Source organism: Gossypium hirsutum, chromosome D07, assembly GCF_007990345.1.
Source record: "Gossypium hirsutum isolate 1008001.06 chromosome D07, Gossypium_hirsutum_v2.1, whole genome shotgun sequence".
Classification (NCBI taxonomy): Eukaryota; Viridiplantae; Streptophyta; class Magnoliopsida; order Malvales; family Malvaceae; genus Gossypium; species Gossypium hirsutum.
In genome coordinates this window covers 15,026,207-15,036,731 of record NC_053443.1, presented here as the reverse complement: position 1 = coordinate 15,036,731, position 10,525 = coordinate 15,026,207, and the positions used below count along the sequence as shown (strand labels likewise).

General features: G+C 33.6%; 1 protein-coding gene across 2 annotated transcripts; it reads left to right on the top strand.

Annotated features, from left to right (window-relative positions):
- Positions 1 to 1,731: 1,731 nt before the first annotated feature.
- LOC107954175 (uncharacterized) lies at positions 1,732 to 8,611 on the top strand. Of its 2 annotated transcripts, XM_016889662.2 has the most exons (18): positions 1,732 to 2,980; positions 3,071 to 3,160; positions 3,256 to 3,457; positions 3,548 to 3,674; positions 4,283 to 4,375; positions 4,507 to 4,588; positions 4,666 to 4,725; positions 4,804 to 4,856; positions 4,966 to 5,132; positions 6,013 to 6,226; positions 6,607 to 6,664; positions 6,753 to 6,809; positions 6,894 to 7,142; positions 7,382 to 7,449; positions 7,533 to 7,589; positions 7,725 to 7,818; positions 7,931 to 8,071; positions 8,181 to 8,611. In XM_016889662.2, exons 1-18 carry the CDS (start codon positions 2,036 to 2,038, stop codon positions 8,271 to 8,273), a joined length of 2,850 nt encoding a protein of 949 aa, XP_016745151.1. In that variant the 5' UTR covers positions 1,732 to 2,035; the 3' UTR covers positions 8,274 to 8,611. The 2 variants fall into 2 exon arrangements, with proteins under 2 accessions (XP_016745151.1, XP_016745152.1); XM_016889663.2 differs by lacking the exon at positions 8,181 to 8,611 and having other exon boundaries at positions 7,954 to 8,076.
- Positions 8,612 to 10,525: the final 1,914 nt, after the last annotated feature.

Genomic DNA, 10,525 nt, shown 5'->3' with positions numbered 1-10,525 from the left:
TAAATGGAATTTTCAATGACGTTATTTTAGACGCGGCTAATAAACAAATTTGTTGTAGTAAATGTGGCATTGAAAATGATGGATTATAATTAGAGGAAAGAAAATTGTTACAATGTTAAACAGAACATAGGATTCCACGTTAATTGCGTTCACATCATTTTTAGATTAAAAGTAACTTTTTTTTTTAGTTATCTTGAAATCAAATAAATAAAAAGGATAATGTTCTATAATTTAATACAAGCTATAATGGTTTCAAGAAATGAAACTATCAAAGGAAACAACAACATCAATTAGCGACCAGAGAAAGCAATTCATCAATTCATTTAGTTTGACTGAAAAAGGAAATAAAAAAAACAACAATTTAATTAACTAATTTCTTACTTAAACACACTAATTGATTAGCTTACATATTTACATTTCTAACTAAATAGCTTTAATATTAATATGGTCAATTGGTTAAGTCTATTAAATCAAAATTTCCTCATTTCCTTTCAAACAAATTAATAATAAATGCTTTTCGATTTTGATTTAATCCTTTAAAAATTCTAAATATATAAACTATTAAAATAATAAAATTACTTTTTTACTATCGCAAAAATTACAATTTAATTTTAATTCTTCTAAAAAAAATTTCAATTTCATCTCTAATCTTGTGTTACATAACAAAAAAAAAAACATATTCATTAGAGACTTCCCAAAAAAGTCAATCGACCTTGAGCACCGATTCACAAAACAAGAATATCTTTTGATCAAGTGGTACTATATGTGCTAATAGTTTCCATTTAAGGTGCAAGGATTCAAGGATGCTCATGCCTTTTTGGTAGGCATTCATATGCTAGGCATGATTTTTTTTCATGTGGTACTCCATTTTGTAAATTCACGCCATAAGTAGTTTTTGTTAGATTGAAAGATAAAGTCTCGATTCAAATAATAGTAACTTGTTAAAAGGTAAGTTGATTTTAAAATATTTTCTAAAAAATTAATCTCACCACAATAATATTATATGTAAGAGTTAAAAGAAAAAAAAATAAAAGTTGATTAAATGGATGAAAATTTAAAATAAGATGGATTTAAGTTGTTTTAATCTCTTTGATAAATCGAAGTAAGCATAACAATCTACTTGACTCTTATCCACGACCACGTATCAGACGACTAATATAGGGATACCCTTCTAAATTTTTACTAGACAATAATGCCCCTATATTTGTGGCGTTCTAGTTTAATTTCTTAATTTCCTTTTCAAGTCCTTGTATGTTTTCTTTATTGTTGTTATTTCCACACCTAAAATATTTCATAATACTAAGAAGTCCTTGTTTGTTCTTATATTATTACTCCCTTCATCCCATCAATAATGTAATATTTAATTTGTTAGTTTTAGTTGGTTTTCACTGTAATATAAACTCAGTTATAAATTGATTAAAAATCAAATACTAATGCAATAAAAAATTATGAATTTCAACTTTTTTATATGTACTAATTATAATGTTTCTAACTCAATAAAAATTAAATAATATAAATTCAATTAAAATTTTTCGAAAATATTAATGGCCCTGCAAATAAATTTCTTTTAAAATAATTACTTCGACTCCTGTTGAAGAATAGAAGGTTTCGGGGACCATATGAAAATAACAAGAATTAATGACGATCCTCATAGACAAATGCCACAACGATGTCGATGAGGGTAGTTCCGTCTTTTTGACAATTACAAAGGTTGTCATATGAATTTCTTCTTCCTTTCTCTACCTTCCACTCTTTCCTTTTGATTTTCTTCCTTTTTTTTTTTCCCTCTCATCAAAGAAAAACCACAATCTCTTTCCTTCGATCGGTCAAACAAAAAATAAAAAATAAAAACCCCTCCCTCTTCTCTTTTTTTTTTCTTGTCTTACTTAATTTCCGAAGACCCCTCGAAAGTTCATTCCGTTTAATCCATCTCATACATGTATTTTAAATTTGGTTTTTATTTGTTTCTGGCAACATTGTCTCCCTAGGGTTCTTGATTTGATCCGGTGTTTTTTTTCCCTTTTATTTAAACTAAATGGTGAACGGTACGGAAGCAGGGGATTTCGTGGTGCTATCTCGGGTAAGGACGGGTCTGAAGCGTGAGTTCGAGTTTGCTTTGAAGGTTCAAGCGGAGATCTGTGGGTCTTTGGGTCGGACTCGGTCAGGGAAGGCCCAGAATGGAGGAGAGGCGTGGAGTCCAGGTAACAGGAGCAACAAGAAATTGAAAAAAGAAGTCAAGGATGAGAAAGAGAAGAGTGATTTGGAGCAATCTGTGAGGGTTGTGGAGGAATCTGTGGATTTGATGAGCGAAGAAGAGGCGAAAAGCGATGTGGAAGATCCGAAGAGAGAGGTGTTTGGTTGTGAAGAAGAGGAGTCGAAGAAGGTCGATTTGGAAAAGGATGAGGAATTCAAAGATGGTATTATTGAACCAATGTGTGAAGATGAGATTGTCAAGGAAGTGAAGGAAAAAAGCAAGCCCGAAAAGGCTGTAATGGGTTCGCTAGAAGAAAAACAGGAGGAAGAGAAAATGGATGCTGACATTAGAGAGAAAGAAAGTCAACTGGAAAGAGCAACGGAGAATGTAGAAGAAGTAAAAGAAAAGGGAAAGGAGGGTTTGGTGATGGAAAGTGAGCCGTGCAAAAGGGATGTAGGGGTGCCGGTTTTGGTTAGTTGTGAGGGTGATACTAAGATAGAGCAAGTGGTGAAGGACGAGAAGCCTGCAAGGAGGTTTACTCGGTCCTTGTTGAAAGCGACGGTGGAGACAACGAAGGAAACTGCTGCAACAGATGCTATTGTCGTCAATGTGAGTGAAGCTAAATGTGATGGCGGTGATATTACAGTCGGGAGTGTGGATTCTCCAATGACGCAGGAAGCAAGTGTCTCGACTAAGCTTGTAAGAAATTTCCCGACAGGTTTACAGGATCTTTTGGATTCAGGCATACTCAAGGGAGCAAATGTGAGGTATGCACGAAGCTCGAAGGTATGCCTCTGGGGAAAAGTTTTTAGGTGATATGTTTGAATGCCTTGCTCTTTAACTCAACAATTTGGTTTCTGAATGTTTATCATATAGGTTACAAGAGCTGCAGGGAGTAATGGGCTTCAAGGAATAATCAAGGGCTCCGGGATATTGTGTTTTTGCAAAGCATGCAAGGGCTCTAACGTAAGGGTTTGTTATTTGTTAATTTATCTTGTCATATGATGATATATTTTGCAAAATTGTGAATGCATTAATGTTGTGTTCTATCGTTAATTTAGGTTATTAGCCCTACCTTATATGAGATTCATGCAAGGAGCTCAAACAAGCCTGCAGAAAATTATATTTACATGGAGAATGGGAATACCCTTCGTGATGTTATGAACGCATGCAGGGAGAGTTCAACGAGCATGTTGGAGAACACCCTGCAAATGGTGATTGGTTCTTCCATGAAGAAATCCCGCTTTTGTTTGAACTGCAGAGGTTTATTTTTCATTTCTTTTATATGTTCTTATTTTCTCATTTCTTATTGGTATTTATCCTAACCTTTTTATTTTTCTTTTGTTGTTGTAGAGTCCATTACTCGAGCTGGCTCTGGGAAAGCTATGGTTCTATGTAATTCATGTCTGGGTGTGAAAGAGTCTCAAGATGGCTCAACTGAAGTGGCTGATGGAACAAAGGTTGCTGATGCTAGTGACAGGTATGGTTTCTTGGTTTATTGTTGCAGTATTTTATTCAGAATCAAACTTGTACTAAACCAAGAATAATACGATTTGGTCCTATTAGATCTGAAATAAAAAAGGAATAATTTTCTCTTCTGAGTTTGGAAGATGGAGAAAGATAAAATATTCCTTGCAGTTTCATCATTGATTGGAAACTTCTTGTCTAGTATGGTTTCTGTGGCATATTACAATATTATTTTAACCCTTAGTTGAATTTGCAGTTCTTTGTCAGCAGATGCAAAAATTTTGGTCTTAATATTTATCAAATTTATTACTGTTGAGGCATTTTTATGCATGTTGCCGATAAGAAAGAGTAGCAAATCGTGTGAATGTTAACTAGAAGTTTATGCTTGCTGCTTACATAATCTGAATGCTAGCATCTTTTAGATGCAAATGCTAAGGTATAGTTTCTGCATTGCATTTTACTCGCTTTTTAATACTTTTATCTAGCATTGCATTTACTCGCATTTTAGTGGTTTTATCTAGTCTGCAGGATCAAAGAATAGATATTTCTGTTAAAGTTTAACTCATCCAACCCTTTATTTTAACCTTTTTTTCCCCTCTCTTTTTGTTTGTTTTATTTCAGCTCACCCAAGCCAAATGTGGTTCCAGAGTCACCTATCAGTGCATCAAAATGCAGTTTGTCACAAACTAAGAGTCAGGGAAGAGTAACTAGAAAGTAAGCATAGTTTTGTTCTTCTTTCCTATTTGACATTTGCTTTGTTGATTATGGTTGAGGTGGTCACTTTTGGCATAATTTTCTTCTTGATATTATAAAATGCCTTAATCTCTTTGATATTGCTTTCAAAGGGATCTGAGGAAGCATAAATTGGTATTTGAGGAAGATGGGTTGCCAGATGGAACTGAACTAGCATATTTTGTTCGTGGAGAGGTTAGTGTGAGCATATTTTAACCTAAAATTCATCTATTCTAACTTTTTCTACTAAGTGGTGATTTGATGTGTTGCAGAAATTGCTTGTTGGTTATAAAAGGGGATTTGGAATATTATGTACCTGCTGTAATTCAGAGGTACCTTTTTCCCCCCCCCCAATGAAATTGGATTCTTAAGTTCTGTGAGTTTTTATTTTTCTTGTGTGAAATGAGCAGATAAGCCCCTCACAGTTTGAAGCTCATGCTGGTTGGGCAAGTCGTCGCAAGCCGTAAGTTGTTCTTTGGTCTTAGATGTCTAAGCTTTGATGTTGTTGGTCATCTTTTATCTTATAATTGATACAAACATAAGTGTGCTTTTGACATTCCCTTTATTTACAGTTTTCAAAACATTTACACATCAAATGGGGTATCTCTTCATGAATTGTCAATATCCCTGTCGAAAAATCGGAAGTTCTCTACATATGAGAATGATGACCTATGCAGCATCTGTTTGGATGGAGGGAATCTATTGTGTTGTGACACATGTCCAAGGGCTTTTCACATAGGTCAATTTTCAACTGTATCTTTGAATGTTCTCTTTATTGGCAACTTTTCAGGATTCGATTGTTTGTATAACCATTGTTGTGCTGGATGCATTTAAACAATAGTGGTGAAGAAAGTAATTCTCACATGTAGTATGGTATGTTGAGGTTAATGGCTGCCAAACTTGATATCTCTGATTTTATGGGAATGTCAAGCCATATTCTAAATTCTGAGCTTATCTGACTACTAACCTTTTGAACTTCCAAACTTTGTGAATTATATAATATCTCACTGCCTACTGTTGTTTTCTTGTGTTTACATCCTACTCTTTGTTGTCTTTTTTGTGTCAAATTATAACTATTATCTTATAATCTTTTGCTTCCAAGTTGTGAACTTTGACTTTGGCTCATGGTTGGACATAATTCTTTTCTTAACTGAATGGCCCTATTGGAGGCAAAATTACGTTTTGGTGAGATGCTCCAATTGCTGAAGTACCTATTTGGTTAATGATATTGCAAAGTAAAATTGACTATTTATGGATTTTAAGAATTCTTGGGATTGATGGACATGTGAATGTAACTTGCTCTTGATGTGAGGACTGTTTTGCCCTCCTTTTCCTCCTTATCATATCACCTTGAAACTCCACTCGTGTACCCTTTTCAGGACTTGAATTTTTTACATAGTTATGGTCTATCCTTATGGTTAGGTCATTTACATATGGTTTGTGAATTTTACATCATTTTTTCATTATAACTTTGTATTAGAAATTAATGAAAATTTGAAATGCAGTTTTTATTCTTTATCCATACAACCAGAATGTGCAATATCTGAGTTACTTCAGTTACTGCTTGTTATCAGTACAGATGCCTGTTGCACTCATGTTCTTTTACTGGCTGATTGCAGAGTGTATATCTCTTCCACGCATTCCAACTGGTACTTGGCACTGTAGATATTGCCAGAATACCTTCCAAAACGAAAAGTTTGTGCAACATAATGCCAATGCTCTAGCTGCAGGAAGAGTTGCTGGAATTGATCCAATAGAACAGATAACCAAGAGATGCATTCGTATTATCAGAACTCCAGAGGCAGAAGTTCCTAGTGTGTGTGTGCTATGCAGGTTGGGTTTATTCTTTTATGACCGTTTGAAATATTTCTATGCTACTCTGAATTATTTGTCTCATCCTGAAAACACCCCTCTCTGGCTTTCCTTCAATATTGTCTTATTATAATGTTCACCTGACAAAATGTTTGCAATTACCTGTATATAAATGAAATCTGAATTATGATCTAGAATTGGAATATCGTGGACTGCTGAAATCTCTGATTTGATTAATTCAGAAATTGTGTTGGTGAGAAACCACCTCTCTTATCCTGAATACGAAACTTGTCATTTATTTTCTCAATTATTTGTTGCCATTGTTTTCCTGTCTTAATTTCTCTCTTCATTAATGTTTCGAACTTTATTTTCTTGTGTTAACACACTGTTGATATTTGCAGAGGTCATGATTTTAGCAAGTCAGGGTTTGGTCCTCGCACTGTTATACTCTGTGATCAGGTATCCTTTTGGTTCTGTTTGTGCTTAAGTTTGTTGTCTAACTTAATTGACACTAATCAATCTTTGTTCTTGATTTTCTCCTTGTCAGTGTGAGAGAGAATATCATGTGGGTTGTTTGAGGGATCATAACATTGATGACCTTAAGGTGCCATTTTTCTGTCATAAATAATGCATGAATTTCCTATTTTGTTCTGTTTATAGATTATTATTGACACCATGTTCTCGACAGGAGTTACCAAAAGGAAAGTGGTTTTGTTGCACGGATTGCAATAGAATCCATTCTGCTTTACAGAAATTGGTCATTCGTGGGGAGGAGCAGCTTCCTGATTCATCTCTGGCTGTTGTGAAGAAGAAGCATGTAGAAAGTAGTTTAGGGAGCAAGGCCAAACTTGATATAAGATGGAGGGTTCTCAGCGGGAAAATGACATCTTTAGATGACACCAGAGTAACGCTATCAAAGGCTGTTGCGATCTTCCATGTATACTATTTCCTGCTTATACTTTTTTAACAAAATCATTGCTCATCATCCATTTTATATAACATCATCATTAGCTAGATAAATGCTGATCTTGTTAAAGCCTATATGACAGTCATATAAAGCTTTAAAGTCTCGTAGTTGCCTCTTTGAATCTAATGAATGAGGCATCTTCTTTGTAGTTCGTACCAGAAGCTGTAAAGTACTAATCTAGTTTTGATGTTACTTGTGTGATTTATTAGGAGCGCTTTGATCCTATAAGTGACTCTGGATCGAGTAGAGGTGATCTTATCCCATCAATGGTTTATGGGTAAGAAATACTCATCTTTTCTGCCTATCTTTGTGATGCTTGCTGATTATGCAGTGTGAATAATTTCAAATTTGGTTTTGCAGGAGAACTGTCAAGGGCCAAGATTTTGGTGGCATGTACTGTGCAATATTAACTGTCAAGTGAGACCTCTTCTTCTTTCTTCTTTTTCTTCTTTTTCTTTCTTCTTCTTCTTCTTTTTTTTTTTTTGCCGTTTCTGTATTATGTTTTAGAAATTTGGGTGTATCTGAATGCTATTATTCTTTCTTGTTATGCAGTCAAGTGGTTGTGTCAGCTGGTATTTTTCGGGTTTTTGGGCAAGAAATGGCTGAAATTCCCTTAGTTGCAACAAGTACTGAAAGTCAAGGGCAGGTAATTCATCGCTGCTTGTCATGAGAAAACCTTACCCCATCAAAGCTCTTTTGTTCAATTTTGATGAGGCCACACAATGCAAGTCTTAACTAAATTAATACCAACATTGTAGGGTTATTTTCAATGCCTTTTCAGTTGCATTGAGAAGCTGCTGGGGTTCTTAAAAGTGAAAACCCTTGTGCTCCCAGCCGCCGATGAAGCAGAATCCATTTGGACAAAGAAATTCAGATTCAGCAAGATAACCCAGGAAGAGGTAATAACCATTTCCTACCTACCTGCTTTCTTTAATGTTAAATCCAAACTGAACTTGATCTGGTCTATTGGTGAAATGTTACAAAACGGTTCTTTTAATATTGCAACAGCTAAACGAATATAGAAGGGACTACCAAATGATGATCTTCCAGGGTACATCAATACTTCAGAAGCCAGTCCCCAGTGTTCGACTTATTGGATAAATTGCAGGATTAATGGCACAATTAGCGTTAGTGTTAACAGAAAAGGTGGTGTTGAAAGTGGCGAATCAGCAGCAAGTTTTTGAACAGATTTTTTGCTCCTAAAATGTACGGTAAGGGGTTGCTTTTAATACCTTTCTTTTTGTACAGGAAAAAGATAGAAGTCAATTAAATACTTCATTTTTTTGTGTTTTTTTCTGGGTTTTTTGTATCACTGAAATAAGAAAAAAAAAGGTAGCAGTCAAGAGTTGCGGAAAATATAGGGAAATTAGGGGTGGAAGTATACGATCAATTTCGAAAATTTTGATTTAGATTGATAATTTAATTGTTTATTCGTTTAATTTTGAATTAATTTAGATTTGGCATTTTAAATGTTAATATAATTGTACGATGCTGAAAATTACAAATGAAAAAATAATATAAATATTGCTACTAATTTTATCGATTTGTTTTTTTATTTTTTAAACAATGCAATTATCCTGTAGTGTGAGAATCTTTTTTTTTTTTAAATGTTTGTTGGTAATTCAATTCTTAAAAAGTACACGACTCCAGGAGATGTTTTTATGAGACTACCTTGGTAAAAAACCCCAAGTTATTTGGGGTATCCCAGGGGATGTTTCCATTTTCCTTTGGGCAAAACAGCAAGCACCTCCAGTCATAGGCAAAGAGACGGGGAGAGGTAAACACAAATGGAGATTCATGTCATACTTAATTCTTACAATATTATAAATATTTCCTAAACGAAAAGAAATAACCATTAATTAACAAAACTGATGAATGATAAAGTTGTAGTACTGCTATGTGAGTCCGACCGTTAATCCATTAAAGTTTCATAATAAACTCGTATCACTGAAGAAATAAATGACCTCCCTTCAGCCTTTGTAAGCAAACAACAGCAACTAATCGAAACAAAAAATTAAAAGGCACATCAACTGCAATTAGAGACATGGCGACAAGAATCGAGATTAGTCAGCAGAGATTGAAGGCGTTAGCATAAAAACAAAAAAAAACAAAAAACTGAAGATGCAGTATAGACAACAAAGAATTAAAGGGAACAAAAATGACATACCCAAATCTTCCTTTCAGCAAATCATATCTATATAAACCCATTTTTAAAGAAGAAAAAAGAAAAAGGACAGATTTTAAGAAGCAGAGAAACTTACCTGTGGAATCGGTGAGAGAGCTGAGAGTATTGATGGGGCGAGAGAGTGAAGCTTTTGGGAGATAATGTTTCCAGCTTTCACGCGTAAAACAACTTGACCCAAATGAACTAACCAAATAATTTACATTGACTTGTTTTATTTTGCTGAATGGAAATTTCTGAAATTGTTTTCCGGAAAATAAAATTTATCTAACAGATACTTTTAAATGCAATGCAATAGGATATAATGTGGCACAATAAGCCTAGAGGACACCAAAAGCCAATGGCTTTTTTTTTTTTTTGCTAAAATAATATAATAAATATTTATTGACTTAAATAATCTTAGAAATTCTATCACAGGTCTGGTTGTGTGAAAATCATGTATTTGGAATAAATATGTGTTTAAAACTAACAAACAACAAATAAAAAACATATAATTTGAAATTGAAACGGATAATAATAACAACACGTACGTGATGTTCTCCAATTGTTTATCACAATATTGTCATTTTTCTATAACGTGTCAAAATAATATCATGTTGGTGAAAAAAAATCAATATTAAAAAATATTAAAAGAAATTTAATATCGAGTTAACTTGTAACACAAACTCAATCAATGTCATTATCAATACTAGAAATTCTGTCACATGCGTGTGCGCAGGGAATCTATGTATTTAGAATATAGAAGTGTGTTTAAATATAACATATTATAAATAATGAAACATATAGTTTGAAATTAATTAATAATAACACATGAAATTTGTACGACATTGAAATGTAAAAAATAGATAAAATTGTGAGTAAAATGATATGTAAACACGTAAATACATCAAATTAAGAATATTAAATGCATTACAATTATTTATCCTGGTGTTGTATCATCAATCTTTAGTTGGAGTCAAGTTATAACTTGTGACACCAACTTAATCAACAATTTTATGAAAATATACAATTGATGGAGGTAATAAAATATGCATGATAAAATGTACAAAATAAATTAAAATATAAGTTTTTGGTTGAGTAGTAAAATTAAAGTTTTATTAACCCTAATGGTTTGGATTCAAATCTCACAACGTGCAAAACTTTCGAATTGATGCCCAATTGACTTATGACA